Genomic DNA, 20,498 nt, shown 5'->3' with positions numbered 1-20,498 from the left:
TGAGCACTGCCAGGAGTAACTCCTGAGTGCAGAGCCAGGAGTAACTCCTGTGCATCGCTGGGTGTGACCCAAAAAGAAAAAAAAAACAACAAAAAAAATATATATATACTATACATGTATGTGCTTTATAGGAGAGGCAGAGAAACAAAGACTTCCTGTGTTTGCAGTATTGCTAAAAGTTTTTGGTTCAAATTTCTTTTGTGGACTGAAAAAATGAATGAAACACTTTAAATATGTGAAATCTGAAACATTTAGCATTCCGTGAATTTATAAATTTTAAACAATTATTGATATTGGGGCTGGAGACAGTACAGTGGGTAAGGTGCATGCCGTACATGCTGCCCAAACTGGGTTTCTTCCCTTGGCACTACATACAGTCCTCTGAGCACAACTAGGAGTAAACCATGAGCACCACGGCTTGTTTTAAGTGGTGCTTAAAACCATAACCAAAACACCCTATCCTCCCCAAAAAGATTTAATAAAAATACTCTGAAAAGTGAAAAGAAAGGTGTCAGAGTATATATACCTATTCTTATTTCTTAACACCTTTTTTAAAGGTGATATCTGAAGTAAAGTGGATTTTACTTTTGTAATTAGTGTTGAAGGTATCAGCAAATGGGGTTTTATTAATGAGTAAGAATGATACAAAAGACTTCAGTCAAAATAATAGAAGTTCCATGTACTGGAGTGAGAGCTTGATGGACTGGTCCGGGTTTGAGTCCCAGCACCGCATGGTCCCCTGAGCACTACCAAGAGTGGCACCCACCCAACCCTCACAACACTCTAGAAGTAGCCAATGAGCAGTGCCAGTTATATACCTAAGTCAAACAAAAAAGCAATATATTACAAATTGTAGAGGCCTGGAGAGATAGTGGATAGGTGCTTGCCTTGCATATGTCTGATCCAGATTCTGTCTCTAGCATGCTATATATACTCCCCTGAACCCCACCAGGAGTGATCTTTGAGCATAGAACCAGGAATAAGCCCTGAGCACTGTTGGAATGAATGAGCCCCCTTCCCCCCAAAAAGAAAATAAACAGTGTTAGACATCTGTTTAACTGCTTAACTATAGATCTGATTTGGAAAGATTAGAACAAGGTCAAGACATTAAAGTTATTTCCATAGTGGATTGACAGATTGGCTTTGTATATGTATAATTAGTGCAACTACTAACCTTTTTATTTGGAGTATTTTCATTAGCATGAGATGAATTACCTTTTCTTGACAGATTTCTTTTTTTTGTACAGTGGTCTCTGGATGAAGACAATATTTATAGCAATGTCTTACAGTTTTTCAACTCCTTCTGCTTCAAAATTTCTCTTGACACTAATTAATATTAACAGACAGTTTTAAACATTTTTAAACATTTAAACAGTTTTAAACAGTTTCACTATTGAAACAATGCTATTTAAGTGGTAGGCCTGAATTCCACTATCTAGTAAATAGAAGTTTAGTATATGTTGATATTAGTATCTCTGCAATCAGCTTTCTTTTTTTTATTATTAGATTTTTAATTTTAATGTATTAATAAGCTTTCTTTTTAATTGCTATTTTGTTGTTGATTTGAAATAGATCAGAGGTTGGATCTGTGCAAACTTGGGCCAAATGACAACGATACAGTTAGAGGACAGATAGTAGGTAAGTGTGAAATTTAAAGTGATGTGAATTACTGCTTTATTCAGATTGACCAAATTCTTTTAAATCAAAGTATAGTAACTTGCTTCATTGTATTAGCATGAATTAAATGTGAATATTATGAAATATTTTGAGTAGTGGATCCAGGATCTAGGCTAACTTTAGCAACAACAAAATTACGAGGGGCCAGGGATGTTATTCAGTAATAGAGCTACACATGCCTTGTATGTGTGAGATCCTGCATTTGCTCCCCTCAGTACTGCAACTGAAAAGAAAGCAAAGTTTTGAATAATGAAAAAAAAAAGGAACTGCAGTGTTAATCTCTTTATAAAGGAATTATTTTAAATTATACATTTAATAGAGCACTAATACAGAGTTTATAAATAGTATTGAAAGTTTTTTGAAAATAGGTCAGAGATGTAGTTATAGTAGAGTTCACATGTGGAAGGTCCTGGGTATTCACTGTATTGCGTATTCACTGTATTGGGTATTCACTGTATACCCAAAATTGTTTTCTGAAAAAATTCTCCAATTGGATTTTGAGTAAGAGGAAAATAATTCTGTTGAATTTTTTAGTTATGTTTTTGTTAAAAATATTTCCACTGACTGAAAAGAAATAGAATTAGGAATCACAGGACAGCATTGACTGCAAAAGGGGGAGAAATTGTTACGTTAACTGATGAGGCATTTACTAGACTCATGGCTGCATTGACTAAGAGTAGGACTTTATATGAAATTTCCTGAGACTTAAGAATGAATGAGTTGGACCAGAGTGATAGCCCAGTGGGCTGGAGTGAACGCTTTACATGCAGGAAGCCTGAGACAGATTCCTGAAATCACTCTCCCAGTGTTGAATATCTTCTTAACACTTTGTACTCTTGCATTAGATCCCAAGCATCGTCCCCAGTGTTGTGGGCTCCCCAAAGAGCATGGACCCCCCCAAAATAAGTTGTGTATTCAGTTGATCACTGAGATTTAATCAAGTTAATAGATAGGATGCTAGTGTATATTTCTTTGAGGCTTCTTAAAGATGATAAGTCATCGGAGGGACCAGAGAGATGGTATAGCTGTTAAGGTGCATGCCTTGCCATGTTTCCAACCTTAATTTGTTTATTATTTGTTTGTTTGTGGATCACATCCAGCAATACTCAGGGGTTTTTTGGCTCTGCGTTCAGGAATTACTCCTGGCAGTGCTCAGGTGGCCATATGAGATGCCAAGGATTGAACCTGGGTCTGCCATGTAAAAGGCAAATGCCCTACCCGCTGTACTATCTCTCTGGCCTGTCCAGATTTAGTCCCTAAAACAACATGTTACCCCAGGCATTGCCAGGAGCAGCCCTGGATTCCCAAAAACACTGCCCAGGGGCCCCAGGTAATAGTCCCCAACACTGCAGGGCCTGAGCAGTATTGCATGCTCCTGGGTGCCTGAGAATCACTAGGAGGTTGCACCACTTTTCTCTCCCCCACAAACAGGAAAACAGAAAATGTCACTGGAATCTTACCAACAGAATTTAAAATAAGATAATCTCATTATGAGCCTGTCAGAGATGATACCGTTTTACAGACTAGTTTTAGGTTTATGGTTAGGGAATTGCCAGTTAGCAATGTAACAAAGTCCTGTTGTAATTATCATAGGGACATTTCTACACCACAGCATTATTGATAATTCCTGTCATTCTTCAGTTACTGAGAAAAAAAGTCTCAGAATTACTCCTGGCATTGCAAGACTTTGCAATGTAATGATATTTAGTATGCTACATGTTGTTTGACAGTTAATACTAGTACTAATGAAGTAGCTTTACTAAGTGTAAATTTACATTTATAAAAGTAGTGAACTTAGTTATCAGAGATAAACTTGAATGTGCTACATTAAAAAAGTTTTATTTAACATTTACGTATTTTTAGTTTATATATATTAGTAAGCATTTCAGTGGTTTTTCTTCCTTTTTGGTTTTTGGGCTACTCCTGGTAGTGATCAGGGCTTACTCCTGGTTCTGTACTCGGGGTTAACTTCTGGTGAGACTCAGGCACCGGTATTGGATTCTAGGAATTAAACCCTGTCAACGGCATGCAAGGCAAGCACCTTATCTGCTATACCATTTCTCTGGCCTCTCAATAGTTTTCTTTATAAAAATGGATCAATTTTCAACAGCTTTCATAAATCATATTTCTGATTTATATTTATTAAATAAATATTTATCATATTTTATTTTCTGAGGACTTTGTTAGTGTAATCTTTAAAAATGGAGCTTATAGAGACAAGAGGGATAGTATTGTAAGATACGATAATAAGGATGCTTGCCGTGCATGTAGTTCACTTGGGTTCAATCCCCTGCACCTCATATCAGCCTCCAAGACCCAGCCTGCCCTCCCCTAGAATGATTCCTAAGTTCAGAGCCAAGAGTAAGCCCTTAAAACAAAACAAACAAGAGAAAGTGGAGCTTATATAAAAACAGTATATTGAAATACCCAGTTTTTTCCCCACAGTTTCTCAGTTCTGAATATTTTAGAATGTTGAATGAAAGTTCATAGAATAAATGGTTTTAAGATACCATACTTCCTCATGTAATTTACTAATCCTTTAAATTGTGTAGGGTCAAGTTTGCCTTTTTGTCAAAATTTTGAAAAGAATTAAAGACTACCAGGGCAGCAAAGAAGGATTTACCAAAACCAACTTTCATATTATTTAGTTTGAAATGATCTAAGCCAGGGGGCTGGAGCGATAGCACAGCGGGTAGGGTGTTTGCCTTGTATGCAGCCAACATGGCCGACCCAGGTTCGATTCCCAGCATCCCATATGGTCCCCCGAGCACTGCCAGGAGTAATTCCTGAGTGCATGAGCCAGGAGTAACCCCTGAGCATCGCCAGGTGTGACCTAAAAAGGAAAAAAAAAAGAAATGATCTTAGCCTGAAGAATGTTCAGGGTTTTTTGTTTTTTTTTTTAGTTTCATTTTTTTAATCACACCCGGCGATGCTCAGGTTCTGCATTCAGGAATTACTCCTGCTGGTGCTCGGGGGACCATATGGGATTGCTGGAGATTGAACCTGGGTCGGTCGAATGCAAGGCAAACACCATACTCGCTGTACTATTGCTCTAGCCCCTCAGTTTTGTTGAAGGTCACAGCACTCTTTAGTAGAGCTTGTTCTAGAGCTCACACCTCTTGTGTGAAAACACACAAAGGGTAGCTTTATACTATATTGGATGATTGTGTCCTGTTCTAACTCATGGAATCCAAGGATTGAGAACAGTTCCTTCTTCAAAGATGGATCAAGTGCTCGCTTCAGCAGCACATATACTAAAATTGGAATGATACAGAGAAGATTAGCATGGCCCCTGCGCAAGGATGACACGTAAATTTGTGAAGCATTTCATATTTTTTTGAAAAAAAAAGAATCAAGAATTAAAGCTGGGTTCAGTGGGTAGGGTGCTTGCCTTCCACACAGATAATTTGGGTTTGATTTCTCAGCATCCTATGAGGTCCTGTGACCTCCTTCAGGAGTGATTGCTTAGCACTACCAGGTGTGGCCCCAGAACAAATGAACAAAAGAACTCAAAATAAATGTGAACTTCTCAATGAATGTGGCTTTCATGTTAGGGTTCTTCATTAATGTGGCTTTCATGTTAGGCTTCTTCTGAAGCATATTGGTATCCTTGTATTACACTATTAAAATGGGGGAAAGGGAATTAACTCTTCTCCTCTCCATGAGCATGCTAAAGCTTAGAAAACCTAACAATTTTAGTATCACTGAAAAGGAGAAATCTCTTTGGAAAAATCACTGTTTACAGGGACTCTGTGGCAAAATCACCTACCTTGCAAATGTGAGGACACAAGTTTAGTTGCCGTGGTACTCACAGATGTGCACAGGAGTACCACAGCAACCTCTTTATTCTCCAGAATGTATAGATGCATTATGTTTGTGTGCTTGCCTGTAAAGGGATGGGCAGGGAAAGAAAGAGCTGCACAGAATTACTCGGAAACAAAGAGTTTATTTTAAATTTAAAGATAAGCTAAGTCAGATCATTAAATACATGTCTTTTTTTTAATTAAAATATTTTTTTTTAGTTCTGTGACTCTTAACAGTGTCTTGTTTAATAGTAAGTCTTCAGTCCAGAGACCGAATAGGCACAGGAGGACAAGTTGTGGACTGCAGTCGTTTGTTTGATAATGACTTACCGGATGGGTAAGTAAAGATTATTAGAGAATTATGTACATCATATCCTTAAAATATTGAGAGATAAGTTGATGTTGTTTCATATTTATGAAATTTGCCTATTGGTTTTAGAGTTTAGTTTTTCCTTATACTAAAGAACATTTATGAGAGGTCTTATTACAATAAATGTATAAATAGCCCATGATTCAGTTATATTAAATTTGTTTTTAAACAGTTTTCATTAGGAAGCAAATGAAATTTGACAAATGTATTCTGTAAATGTTATTAAATGAAGAAGAAAAGCTTGATTAGATTATTTGAAATAGGGCATATGAATGAATATCTGAAAAACTGCTGTTTAGAGGTATGGGATAGAGAATTTTGGCAATGGTAATTAGAATGATGAATATTGTGTATGCATATGTTGGATAATGCTGTAAGCACTTTATATGCAATATGTCATTTAGTTTTCATAGCATGGGATTATGAAATTAGATCACCTTTTCTTACTATCTTTGCATATTTATTAAGTGTATTTAACTGAATTTTTGGTTTATATTTATTTACAAAAGTGTGTTGATAAATAGTATAGTGTAAATTAAAAGGATTGAATGAAATCATTTGTAGACTCCTTAATATAATGTAAACATATACCTAGTGCTTAATAATTAGCTCACTGTTGCTATTACTCTTGTTATTGTTATCCTTATTCATTTAACAAATGGCCTGGAGTGATATCACAGTGGGTAGGGCATTTGCCTTGCACGCAGCCAACGTGGCTGACCCGAGTTTGATTCCTCTGCCCCTCTTGGAGAGCCTGTCAAGTTACCGAGAGTATCTCGCTTGCCCAGAAAAGCCTGGCAAGCTAGCCATGATGTATTCGATACGCCAAACACAGTAACAAGTGTCACAGTGAAGATGTTACTGGGCCAGCTCAAGCAAATCGATGAACAACGGGAGGACAGTGACAGTGATTTAACAAATTAAATGACCTTAGTTTCAGAAGTTAAGTACTTTTTCCGAAAGTAGTGAATGGCAGAACTGGAACACAAAGTTTTGATTCAAGAGTCCATTTTTTTTAATAATCATTATTATCGATTCTCTTTTGTATATTGATTCTTCAGTCTTTATTCTTGATTTATAGCAGCAGATATCTTTTTCCTTGGTTTTTGCAGTAAAAACATTCAGTTTTCAGCTTTGTATTAATGCTTTATCTCTCAAAATTTTTACCTAAGCTGGGAAGAAAGACGAACTGCCTCTGGAAGAATCCAGTATCTAAACCACATAACAAGAACTACCCAATGGGAACGCCCAACACGGTAAAAAATATAAATATCCTCCTGTGATATATACTCATTAGCCTGCTTTATCAAGCTTTCCCAGATTTCCCCCCTTTATTTATATACTATACATCAGTAAATCTTACAAGTGCCAATATTATTTTTAAAAAGTAATTTTCAATAAGGATTATTTAGCAGATTATCGCACAGCGGGTAGGGTGTTTTTCTTGTACGCGGCCGGCTTCGATTACTCTGTCCCTCTCGGAGAGCCTGGCAAGCTACCGATAATATCCCTCCTGCCTGGCAGAGCATGGCAAGCTTTATGTGGCGTATTTGATATGCCAAAAACAGTAACAAGTCACAATGGAGACATTACTGGTCTCGAGCAAATTGATGAACAACAGTGGGGACTGCTACAGTGCTATAGTTCCTGTACTTCCATTAATATCCAACAAAATTTATCAGATGAGTTAAGTGAATAAATTGAAATGTCATCTTATTTCTGAGATTCTTGAATTTTGTTTTACTTTTGAGTCAGCGATGCCCAGGAGTTACTCCTGGCTGTGCTCATTGGACCATATGGGATGCTGGGGATTGAACCTGGGTTGGCTGTGTGCAAGGCAAATGCTCTACCCACTGTACTATCACTCTCCCACCTTGAATTGTTTTTTAATTCAAATTGAATTATTAGATGACTATAATTACATGTATACAGGATCCTCATTTGTTCAATTATGTTAGAGGGTAATTGTAGTTATACTGGATTGTGTCCAGTCAAGTCTGACCAAGATAAAAATCAGATGCTCTGTGACTAAATGGAAAGGCACCTGACTTAGAGTGAGGTATAGGGGATATTGGAACTTAAAAAGAAAAACTAAAGTAGGGGAACTTCTGAACTAAATAATCCTGAAGAACGTGAGGATTTGGAAGGAAGATAAGTGAGGATTTGGAAGGAAGATAAGTGAAGTGTTCAGGGCAGTGGTAACAGCCATCATTTTATTCACTAAGTGGTTACATGCCATGTGCTGTGGTCAGCATTTGGACAATAATAATGAACAAGGGAGAAAGGCATGTCTTCATAAAACAAAAAAAAAATGGAAATGAGATGATCTTTAGAAACGACAAGATAATCTTTAGAAAATACAAGGAATTACTTTTTTTAAGTAATGGGAAATGAGTAGGATAAGTAGATTAATTTTCTCCGTACTCCAATCCACTCCCACCTTAATTTTTTTTTTTAATGGGCCACACTTAGTGGTGTTCAGGACTTGTTCCTGGCTCTGGCTCAGAAGTCACTTCTGGAGGGGCTCAAGGACCACATGGGATGTCGAGGATTGAGTCTGATTTGTCCACATGTAAGGCAAGCATTCCACCCACTCTACTATCTAGTTCCTCTTTTTAATTTAGAAAAATAGAGCAAGATATCGAGGAACAGCTCAACTGGCTGGAATCCTTGCTTTACATGTGAGAGGTCCAGGTTTGATCCTTGGTACTGCATGTCCCTTGAACAGCCTCTGAGCATTGCAAAGTGTGGCCTCAAATCACCCCAAAATAAAAATATAAGAACAAAATTTGCCACCTCTATCCAGTGTATTTTGTCTTGCTTTACACCTGCCTTACTCTTTCTAAGTAGGGCAGGTATAAGATCTGAACCGTCAGTGACTCTGATTAGCTCTACTTATTTTATTATCTGCTTAATCTTTTTTTTTTTTTTGCTTTTTTAGGGTCACACCTGGTGATCCACAGGGGTTACTCCTGGCTCTGCACTCAGGAATTACTCCTGGCAGTGCTCGGAGGAGATATGGGATACTGGGAATTGAACCCGGGTTGGCAGTGTACAAGGCCCTACCTGCTGTGCTATAGCTCCAGCCCCTTTTTAATTGAGTTATTTGCTTAACTCATTGAATCACAGAGGTTTCTCTTACTACCATTCTCAGGTTAAAGCTTATATCATAATGTCATTAAATTTATTTTCTTTGAGAGTTTTACTTCTGTATTAAACTGCCGGGGGGGGAGGGAGATAAGAAAAATTTATTAAAAAAAATAAGAAAAAAAACTGCCAAGGATTTCATTGAAGCCAAAAGCCAATTTTTATTGCATTTATGAATATGATCTTGTGTCGATCTTAATTCTGTTTCCTTCTAATTCATTTAACTGAGCAATTGACTTTAATGTCAACATGTATAAAGTTAATGTTGTAAGTGTTGTAAAATATTTAAAAATTATCTCGTAATTGCCTCTTTGGGGGGGGGGTTGTAGGCTTTTGAACCATATTTGGCAATACTCGGGTCACTCCTAATTGGGGAACTGTATGTGATGCCAGAGATTGAACTGGAGTTGGTCACATGCAAAGCAAACATCTTAATAACCCCTATACTGTCTCATGACTTCAATAGATTGGAAACTATTGAAGGAACACTGTTTCCTTTATTCAAAGTATCTGTTCTCTCAGATATTCTAGTAGCAGCTGACATACTAAAATAAAAATGCAGGGGCCAGAAATACAACCCTACCAGGTATTGCCCCCAAACCATGACAAAAAGAATGGCTACTTTTATATTTCAGAGGTTAGAAAGGACCTCATAGAGGCAACATTTAAGCTTAAGCTAGTGATTTGAATGACAACAAATAGCCTAGCTTGAGGTAGAATAAAGTTTTGGTCTAGGACCAAAAGTAGAATGACAGCAAGTTCAAGGAGAGTGTCATTGTATAGAAAGCAAAGTGAGAAGATGGTGGGAAATAAGGTCTTAGAGGTAGGCTGTAGCTTGCCTAAGTAGCTTTGTTAGCTAGTAAATACTTAGGAATTTCATATAAAATTTAAATTAAGCAGAATTTCAATGCATAATTGATAATCTATATTTTTGAGTTTCTTGATGCTTAGAAATTTCATCCATTGTTTCGTAATACACATTATACTTGTGTATTTCTTTATAAGTGATAGATACATACATACACGTAGTAGTTTAGAAAACTACTTTTGATATCTGAATTGATTATAATCTTTTTTCCTGTTATTTTTCAATAGACCAGCTTCTGAATATTCTAGTCCTGGCAGACCTCTCAGCTGCTTTGTTGATGAGAACACTCCAATTAGTGGAACAAATGGTGCAACATGTGGACAGTCTTCAGATCCCAGACTGGCAGAGAGGAGAGTCAGGTCACAGCGCCATAGAAATTATATGAGCAGGACACATTTACATACTCCTCCAGACCTACCAGAAGGCTATGGTATGACAACCAGCAGAGGCAGATAAAGTGATTTATTTCATATGCTAAGGAAATTAAGAAAATCAACTCTCAAAGAAGTTGTTAATCTGGGCTAATGGATTCTGCATGAAAGTAAAAGTAAATTTAAAACCTTGTAGTTAAAAAAGTATCTTTGAAGACTAATAATAACTTATTCTTGGGTTTGTTATTTAACTTAGCTTTATTGCTTTTTCATAATACAATGAGATGATACTTCAACTTTCTGATACTTTATCACAAAGGTATTTTAATATGAAACATTTGGAAACAACATTGTAAATTGGCACTGAATAAAGTGGTATTATTATTATGAACTCTGAAATCAGATCTCAAATATAATTTTCTAGACATAACATATGTAGAAATAATTTCTGGGGCGTATTTCTGAATTTCTTTAATTGTTATTATTGGTTTATTGTAAATTTATTCTCTTGTTATAATACTGTTTTATAATTTATTAGATTTAATAGAATTTCACCTGGAAGATGACATAAATCTTCAGGTTGACTCTTTTAAATTAATCAAAAGTTGTGAATATTCTTTGGTATTACAAACTTGGTGCTTCTTGCTTAACACTAATCAAAGTTTCATCCTCCGCATCTGAATTTATAATTATTTTGAGCTAATAGTGACACCTAATGACCAACATGGGGAATTGCCTGGTGTCATTTGTGTTTTATTTTTCTTCAAAAACTTATGTAAATGTGATTCTAAATTTATTTTTAATTCTTATTTTTGGGGTCCCACACTCGATGGTGCTTAGGGCTTATTTCTTGCTCCATACCCAGGGATTATTCCTGGTGCTGCTTGGGGGGCGATGTGTGGTACCAGGGATGGAACCCAGGTTGTCTACATGCTAGGCAAGAGTCTTACCCACTGTACTAGCTCTTTGGTCACTGCTGAATTTATTTATTTTTTACTTTTTTGGGTCACATCTGGTGATGCACAGGGGTTACTCCTGACGCATGCACTCAGGAATTACTCCTGGCGGTTCTCAGGGGACCATATGGGATGCTGGGAATCGAACCCGGGTCGGTGCATGCAAGGCAAACACCCTATCCACTGTGCTATCACTCCAGCTCCCTTGATCATGATCACGATCATCCTGTTGTTCGTCGATTGCCTCTAGCAGGCACCAGTAACGTCTCTTTGGCCCTAGCCCTGAGATTTTAAAAAGTGCCATATTCAAGACTCTTTCAGGATTAGGAGAATGAGACCCATCATTGTTACTGGTATTTGGCATATTGGGTACACCACGGGGAGTTTGCCAGACTCTCTCGCGTGGGCAGGTTACATTCGGTAGCCTGCCAGGTTGTCCAAAGTAAGAATGACATAATAAGATAATAAGATAATAACCCAGCTTCCAGGAGCTGGGTTTTATAGTCTCTGGGTCTTGGCCGTTGATGGGATTACACAGCGCCAGGGGCCAGTTGGTGGGTGTGACCCCGGGTGGAGGATGCTCAGCCCTGATCCAAGCAGGCTTGAAGATCTCAGCCCCGGGACCCGCATGCCTTTGTTCCTCTGACGGTACCTTCATGCGTGTGGAGAGTGGTCTCAGCATGATTGTGGCTGGTTCTGGAGGTCTTCGGCTCCCGGAAGAGAGCATAGAATCTCCTTCCCCTGCGCCTGGCTGTCCTCGCTGGGGCCCCTTGTAGGGGGTCGGGTTGAGTTTCCCTCCCTGCCCCGAGCAGAGCCCCGGTAGCCGAAGACCTCCAGAACCAGCCACAACCATGCTGAGACCACTCTCCACAAGCATGAAGGTACCGGCAGAGGAACAAAGGCATGCAGGTCTCGGGGCTGAGATCTCCAAGCATGCTCGGATCAGGGCTGAGCATCCTCCACCCAGATCCTCCATCTTCCAGTAGGCAGGGATCCTACCCACCAACTGCCCCCCGCCTCCCCTCCTGCTCCGTGTAATCCCATCAACGGCCAAGACCCAGAGACTATAAAACCCAGCTCCCGGGAGAGAACAGTACAGAATCTCCTGCCCCTGCGCCTGGCTGTCCTCGCCCTCTCCGGGGCCCCTTGGAGGGGGGCGGGTTGAGTTTCCCTCCCTGCTCTGCCACCTCCCTAAATTTATTTTTTAAACTCAAAAAGATATTACTGTGTGGAGTCATAATGGTACTCTGGATTGAACCCTAGAGCCTTACACATGCACATGTGCCACATTCCTGGCCCCCTTGAATTTATTTTGGAGCCACACCTAGTAGGACTCAATGGCTGCTCTTGATGGTGTCAGGGACCAAATTTTGACTCCTGCGTACAGCACATTTGCTCTATACCATTAAACTCTCTGGCCCCCAAAATATTTTAACACATTTATTTATTTATTGAATCATCATGAGAGACACAGTTACAAAGTTGTTTATGATTGAATTTCACTCATACAGTGTTCCGTCAACCGTCCCTTCACCAGTGTACATTTCCCAAGCTTCTTTCCCACCCCACTTCCCCACCAAATATTTTAATTCTTAAAACCAGTTTATTAACTGTCTTAAGCCATACAGGTTATTTACTTATTTTTTGGGGGTCACACCCGGCGAAGCACAGGGATTGCTCCTGGCTCTACACTCAGGAATTACTCCTGGCAGTGCTCAGAGGACTATATGGGATGTTGGGGATTGAACCCAGGTTGGTCATGTACAAGGCAAATGCCCTACCCACTGTGCTATCACTCCAGCCCCTCATACAGGTTAATTTTAAAAAGTCTGATTACAGCATTGATTTGGAGACAGACACAGGTTTATATTTGGCTTTGCCACATGTTAGTTGTGATAGTGGGCACATTATTTAACCTCTTTGATTTTCACTGTTGTCTATAAAACGGGAAAAATACATGAAATACACGATAATCATATGAAATGCCTGATAAGGGGCATAGAAAGTACTTAGTCAATTTTAGCTGTTAATATTATTTAGATCTTAGAATAAAAAATCTCCCTTATTCCTATAAGTAGTTTGTTTTTAATGCCTTTAATTTTTCAAAAGTTACAAATGTGCATTTATTTTGTTTCTGTCACACCCTGAAGTGCTCAGGGGCTACTCTCCATTCTGTGCTCAGAGGTTGCTTCTAGTTATGCTTGGGGGTCCATATGGTGCCAGGAATTCAACCTTGCCTCCTGCATACATAAGTATGCTCAGCCTATTAAGCTGTCTCTCCAGTCCTGTAGGTTTATAAGTGAAGTAGTTTTATAACTAATAAATATTCATATCTGGTGGGAGAGGTAGCATAAAAGGGTTGGAGCACTTTGCATTTCAGTCCTGTGTGCATTGCCCAGCATTACATGGTTGGTTCCCTAAGCACCCAGGCAGATGTGGCTCCAAAACCAAAAATTTAAAATTAATTTTCTGAAAATCTTTTTTTTAGGTGGGTGACCATACTCAATTACTTCTTGCTCTGAACTCAGGAATCATTTCTGACAGGCTTAGTGGGGGACCATATGGGATTCCAGGGGCCAAATCCAGGTCAACTGTGTGTAAGACACCCTTTCCACTATGCTTGTCTCTTCAGCCCCCCCAAATTTTGATTTTTGCTTTTGTTTTTGTGCCACACTTGGTGGTTCATAGGGCTTACCTCTGGGTGTGCACTCATGGATCACTCCTGGTAGGTTTGGGGAACTATATGGGGTGCTGGGGATAGAACCTGAATCAGGCATATGCAAGGCAAGTGCCCTTATCCCCTGTAACATTACTCCAGCCCCACCAACATTTTAATTTTATGTTAGAATTTTTCAGTTTTTTATTTTCAAATAATTAAAACAAAAACAACAACAGCAAAAAAAAGACTAAGAAGCACCATTGAACTGAAGAAACTTTCACAGATTTCTTGTCTTTTTTTCCAAGCACTTTGAATTAATTTCACCTTTCTCTTTTTTTCTCCCCAGTATGCATACTTGCTCTTAGTTCTCCTCATCCTAATTTGACTATCTTGTCATCTTTGTCTTTTTGTTGTTGGTTTTTTTGGGCCACACACCGTGTTGCTCTTGTTACTCCTGACTTTGCTCAGTGATCAATGCTGGTGGACTCGGGGGTACGATATGGGATGCTGGTGATTGAACCTGGGTTGGCCATGTGGAAGGCACATGCCCTACTCGCTATACTATGGTCTGGCCCTCTCCATCTTTGCCTGTTTAGTCTGCTGCGCATTCCATCCTTTTTGCCTCTGTGTGAGCCCCAGATATCTTTATCTTTAGAGAATATATCTCTATGGAGAAAAGGACAGCCTCAGTTTTAGAATAAAAATAGGCATAATAGAAAAGTATTATAAGCCTGCATAGTATTCTAAAGTTTGTGTCTTCATACTCTCCCCAAGGTTACCTAGCCTTCTCCTCCCCCAGGCTTTCTTTTGTTCCCTTAGGGTTCCATATTTAAGACATACATAGGATCATTCCTTTATTCTTGTTTTAATTATTGGTACTGTGACAATTTTGCTTTATGTTTTTCATTGTATAATGTTTAATATTTGAGCCAATATATAAAAATGGCTGACTTTCAGGTGAGATGGTGACCCTCATATTTATAACGTTTCCAGATAAAGATACATTCTGAGTTTAAATAAGTGATTTGTGAAGCACTATTTTAGTAATATAGTTGATTAGCAATTTGGGGAATTTTCTGATTAATATCCTGTTGTTTTTAGCTGTCCTGAGTTTGAATATTCTGAATATGTATTTTTTTTTTTAATTTTACAGAGCAGAGGACAACACAGCAAGGTCAGGTTTATTTCTTACATACTCAGACTGGTGTGAGCACTTGGCATGATCCACGGGTGCCTAGGTAAGAACATTTTCTAAACATTCTTAATGTGATTGAATATTTGTTTTAGGTAAACTAAGATTTCTTAATTTTTTTCACTTAAAATTGCTGGAGCAATAGCACAGCGGTAGGGAATTTGCCTCACAAGCAGCCAACATGGCCGACCCAAGTTCGATTCCTCCGTCCCTCTTGGAGAGCCCGGCAAGCTACTGAGAGTATCTCGCCCGCACGGCAGAGCCTGGCAAGCTACCCGTGATGTATTCCATATGCCAAACACAGTAACAACAATTCTCACGATGGAGACGTTACTGGGCCCGCTTGAGCAAATCGATGAACAACGGGAGGACCGAAAATTAAAAAATTCACGATCATCCTGTTGTTCGTCGATGGCCTCGAGCAGGCACCAGTAACGTCCCCTTCGTCCTAGCCCTGAGATTTTAAAAAGTGCCATATTCAAGGCTCTTTCAGGGTTAGGAGAATGAGACCCATCATTGTTACTGGTATTTGGCATATTGGGTACACCACGGGGAGTTTGCCAGACTCTTCGTGTGGGCAGGTTACATTCGGTAGCCTGCCAGGTTGTCCAAAGGAAGAATGTCCAAAGCAGTGCCTTACCTGCTGTAATCTCTCTTTGGTCACTTGATTTACAAACTGTTATTGATAGGGTTTCATGCATACAACATGCTAATACCATACCACCAGCACACTCCACTAGTGTTTTTGCTTCCCTGTACAATGGTCTTATGGTCCCCAACCTTTAATCTCATCCCTACCCCACCTTTCTCTCCCTACCCTGGTAAGCTCAAGTCAGTCCAGTTCTGCTGCTTTCTGTCATTTATTTCCTTACTATGCTTCCTTTCATTATCATTTTCTTTTTTTACTCATTTTAATTATATTCTAATTTACATCCTACATATGAAAGAGATTATTCTATATTCCCTTTCCTTCTTACTAACTACATTCAGCATGATACAGTTTCTATTATTTATTTTTCTTGGTTTTTGGGCCATAACTGATGATCCTCAGAGGATACTCCTGGCTCTGCACTCAGGAATTATTTCCTGGCATTGCCAGGGTGACTGTACGGAATGCTAAGGATTGAAACTGGGTCTACTGTGTGCCAGGCAAGCACCCAAACTGCTCTACTATCTCAAACTGTCTCCTGGCCTTGTTTTTATTCCTTAAAAAAAATTTATATGTTTATTTTGATTTTTGAGTCACACCCAGCGATGTTCAGGTCTTACTCCTAGTTCAGCACTCAGGAATCATTCCTGGTGGTGTTCTGGAGAACACCATATGGGATGCCTGGGATTAAACCAGGGTTGGCCACGTGCAAGGCAGTGCCTTACCTGCTGTACTCTCTCTCTCTGTGACCCCAGTTTATCTTTTTTTTTCCCCTGAATTTTTTAAAAAATTTTTTTATAATTTTATTTATTGAATCACCGTGAGAGCAGTAACATAGCTTTTGGGTCTAAGTCTCGGTCATACAATGAAACACCCGAACCTTCACCAGTGCCCATTCTCCACCACTGAAAACCCCAGTATACCCCCATCCCACACCCTCCCCCTGCCTGTGGGGCAGATGATTTCCACATCACTCTCTCTCTACTTTGATCACATTCAATATTTCATCACCAGACCCACCATTATTATTTGAGATTTTACCCCAACACTCAGATCTGCTGAAAAGGCAACAGTAGACAATTTGTGTTCTATTGCTGGTTATGAATAACATTTGATGTCGCGTGGCTGCAGTAGGGCCATGTGATTTTGAAATTCCGAAATTTTAACACTTAAATCTGGAGGGATTTCTGCCAAAAGCCACTGGGTTTCGAGATTTGCTCCTGAGTCTCTGGGTTCATGGCCGTTGAGCAGCTTGATCAGGAGCCAGAGAGGCCGTTTGTGGGCGATGACTTGGGGTCTCGTTGGGGAGGGGAGGACAGGCCTGGCTCCATCTCCATCCCGTGAGGCCCAAAATTCCTCGTCACTGTGGGCCCAGACCTGACTGTCCAATGGCCTCTGGAGGATGATGGCCACTGAGCCGCCAAGGGAGAGCAGGCAGAGGGACAACACCCTACTATTCCCCCTGAGGTGGACCAGTGACAGTAACCTACTGTGGGGTCTGGACGCATTTCTGCCAAAAGCCGCTGGGTTTCAAGATCTGTTTCTGAGTCTCTGGGATCAAGGCCATTAAGCAGCTTCATCAGGAGCCAGAGAGGCCGTTTGTGGGGGTCGATGACTTGGAGTCTCGTTGGGGTGGGGCGGACAGGCACGGCTCCCCACCCCCCCATCCCCCCCATCCCGTGAGGCCCAACAAGTTTAATCACTGTGAGCCCAAGCCTGACTGTCCAATGGCCTCTGGAGGATGACGGCCACCGAGCCGCCAAGGGGGAGCAGGCAGAGTGACAACAACCTTTCCTCCCTGAGGTGGCCTGGCGACAGTACCGTACTGTGGGGTCTGGATGCATTTCTGCCAAAAGCCACTGGGTTTCGAGATTTGTTTCTGAGTCTCTAGGATCATGGCCGTTAAGCAGCTTGATCAGGAGCCAGAGAGGCTGTTCGTGGGCGTGACTTGGGGTCTCGTTAGGGTGGGAAGGACAGCCCGGCTCCCCCCCCATCCCATGAGGCCCTGCGTGTCTCGTCACTGCGGCCCAAACCTGACTGTCCAGTGGCTTCTGAAGGATGGGGGCCCCCAGGCCACCAGGGGGAACAGGCCAGGGCACGAAACCTATTCCCACCTGGGTTGGCCCAGCACCGGTAACCTACTATAGGGACCAGACGCATTTCTGCCAAAAGCCACTGGGTTTCGAGATTTGTTTCTGAGTCTCTGGGATCATGGCCATTAAGCAGTTCAATCAGGAACCAGAGAGGCCATGCCTCTAATTATATAGCTGAGCCAGAGTTGGTTTGTGGGTGTGTTTCCCACATACCTAACTTTTGGCCTTTTACTTTCTTGGTAAACTTTGCCCCAAGTTTTTGGGGTCTGGCCAAAGCAGCAATTTTGGGGTATCTGGAAGTCTGAAGGCGCCATCAGACTGCTGATGCACTCACTTCACAGGTATAGATTGACTTGCTGGCAGCACCATACCCCCTTCAGGTTATCTTTTTGATGTTTTCCAGTCTCACTGGGGGAGGGGGGGTGATATCTCATTGTTGTTTTGATTTGCATTTCCTGATGACAAGTGATGCAGAGCATTTTTGTATACCTGTTGGGCATCTGTATTGGTGTCTTCTTCCTGTTCATCTCTTCTCCCCATTTTTTGATGGTGTTGTTTTGTTTTTTAAAGGTTTTAATGAGTCACCATAAATTACAAAATTACTCACAATTGACTCTGTCAGGCATACAGTATTCCAACACCAGTTCCTTCACAGTTGTCTGCTTCCCTCCACCAATGTCCCCAGTTCCCCTCCCACCCCACTGCCTGCCTCAGTGGCAGGCACTTTTTTTTCCCCCTCTTTCTAGGCTCAGTGATTTACAGTACTGTTACTAATAGGATATCATGCACAACACTTTAGTATTCCAGTTCCTGTCAAGAACATTTCCAGTTGCCCCCCCCCCCCCCCCAAGTTGCCTAGTGAAGACCAGGTCTCATGTTCTTTTTTTCTGTTGTCTTTGGACGTTTATATACTATGTTTATATACTGCATATGAGAGATCATTCTTTGTCTGTTCCTTTCCTCTCACTATTTTACTCAGCACGATACTCTCCAGACCCATTTTGTAGCAGCAAATTGAGTGACTTCATTTTTTTCTTATGGCCAACTAGTATATTATGTTTATGTATCATGTTTTTTTATCTGTTGTTCTTGGGCACTTGGGTTGTTTCCAGATTTTGTCTTTTATGAATAGTGCTGCAGTGAACATTGGAGTGCAAGTGTCATTTCTTGATTGTATTTTTGGGCCCTTTGGACATATTCTTAGGAATGAAATTGCTGCATCCTACAGAAGCTCAATTCCTAGATTTTTTAAGGAATTGACATTACTGCGAGCCGGGAATGAGGGTAAATTTTCCTCTATGCTATCAGTGGGTGGAGGGTTTTTGTTGTTGTTGTTGTAATTTTGTTTTGGTTTGTGGGCCACACCCAGTGGTGCTCAGGACTTACTCCTGGTTTAGCACTCAGGGACCACTCCTAATAGTGCTCAGGGGAACATATAGGATACTAGGGATCAAATACGGGTTTGCTGAGTGGGAGGCCAGCGCCCTACTTGCTGTACTATCTCTCTAGTCCTGGGTCGAGGTTTTGCTGTGGCAGTGACAGACAGAGAATTCACCAGGTACATTAGGTCTCACTTTTGCTGACCTTTTAGGTGGGGTCAAATGACTGCCTGCCGAGTTCAAGGTGGGGCAGGCTGTTCCAGTAGTCCTTGCAGTACCTGCAGGTCACGTGGGTACATGGGTACCATTTTGTGATAGTTTTTTTTTCTTTTTTCTTTTTGGGTCACACCTGCACAGGGGTTACTCCTGGCTCTGCACTCAGGAGTTACTCCTGGCGGTGCTCAAGGGACCATATGGGATGCTGGGAATTGAACCCGGGTTGGCTGCGTGCAAGGCAAACGCCCTACCTGCTGTGCTATCTCTCCAGCCCCCCGTTTTGTGTTGGTTTTACTGACACAGAGCTGCTTGTTTTTTCTTTGACAAGTGCTTTATATATCTTGGATATTAACCCTTTGTCGGATGAATGGCAAGTATCTTCTCCCATTCTGTGGATTATTTTTAATTCTGGTAGTTTCTTTTGCAGGCAAAAGTTTCTTAATTTGATCTGTTTATCTTTGCTTTCATTTGCTTGGCCAGTGACATGAAATCACTGGAGATGCCTCTAGATTCAAACAATGAAATAGAGTGAAATAAAAAAGGAAAGAAAGAAATGAAGGAAGGGAAGGAAAGGAAAGGAAAGGAAAGGAAAGAGGGAGGGAGGACGGGAGGAAGGAAGGAAAAACAAACTCTAGGGGCTAGACAGTTATTTTGTACAGCAGGGAGGGTGCTTGCTTTGCATGCAGTTGACCCAGGTTCAATCTCTGGCACGCTTAGGTTCCCCACAGCCTGCCAACAGTGATCCCTGAGAGCAGAGCCAGGAATAAGCCCTGAGTACTGCTGGATTTGGCCCAAAAGTAAAACACAAAACAATCCCCCCCAAATTCAAATTCTTGGGTAACAGCTTAACAAAACAGGAGAAAGACTTAAAAAAAAAAACTATATATTACTGCTAAAATAAATGATGAAGGACACAAAGAAATGGAACCACATTCCCTGTTCATGAATTAGAAGGATTTATATTGTCAAAATGACTATTATACCCTAAGCATTATATAGATTTAACACACTCTTATAAAAATACCCATGGCATTATTTTTAAAATGTGGACCAAATTCTGTAGAAATTTTTGTTTGTTTGTTTGTTTGTTTGGGGGCAATATATAGTGGTGCTCAGGG

The 20,498-nt window shown here is 40.5% G+C and overlaps 1 protein-coding gene and 1 non-coding gene across 2 annotated transcripts in view; both read left to right on the top strand.

The window, feature by feature from the left end:
- Positions 1 to 20,498, top strand: part of SMURF2 (SMAD specific E3 ubiquitin protein ligase 2) — a 115,678-nt gene that overhangs the window by 50,977 nt on the left and 44,203 nt on the right. Inside the window, exons 5-9 of the mRNA XM_056127083.1 lie at positions 1,573 to 1,638; positions 5,733 to 5,817; positions 7,023 to 7,106; positions 10,093 to 10,295; positions 15,005 to 15,089. Coding sequence (XP_055983058.1) covers positions 1,573 to 1,638; positions 5,733 to 5,817; positions 7,023 to 7,106; positions 10,093 to 10,295; positions 15,005 to 15,089 — 523 coding nt within the window. The remainder of the gene's footprint in view (positions 1 to 1,572; positions 1,639 to 5,732; positions 5,818 to 7,022; positions 7,107 to 10,092; positions 10,296 to 15,004; positions 15,090 to 20,498) is intronic.
- LOC130036226 (U6 spliceosomal RNA) lies at positions 4,908 to 5,014 on the top strand. The gene has a single exon (XR_008794279.1). It is a non-coding gene; the product is annotated as a U6 spliceosomal RNA (small nuclear RNA).

This window comes from Sorex fumeus, unplaced genomic scaffold (assembly GCF_029834395.1).
Source record: "Sorex fumeus unplaced genomic scaffold, SorFum_2.1 ptg000063l, whole genome shotgun sequence".
Lineage (NCBI taxonomy): Eukaryota > Metazoa > Chordata > Mammalia > Eulipotyphla > Soricidae > Sorex > Sorex fumeus.
Note: the sequence above shows the minus strand (reverse complement) of the source record. Positions and strands in the feature narration are given on the sequence as shown.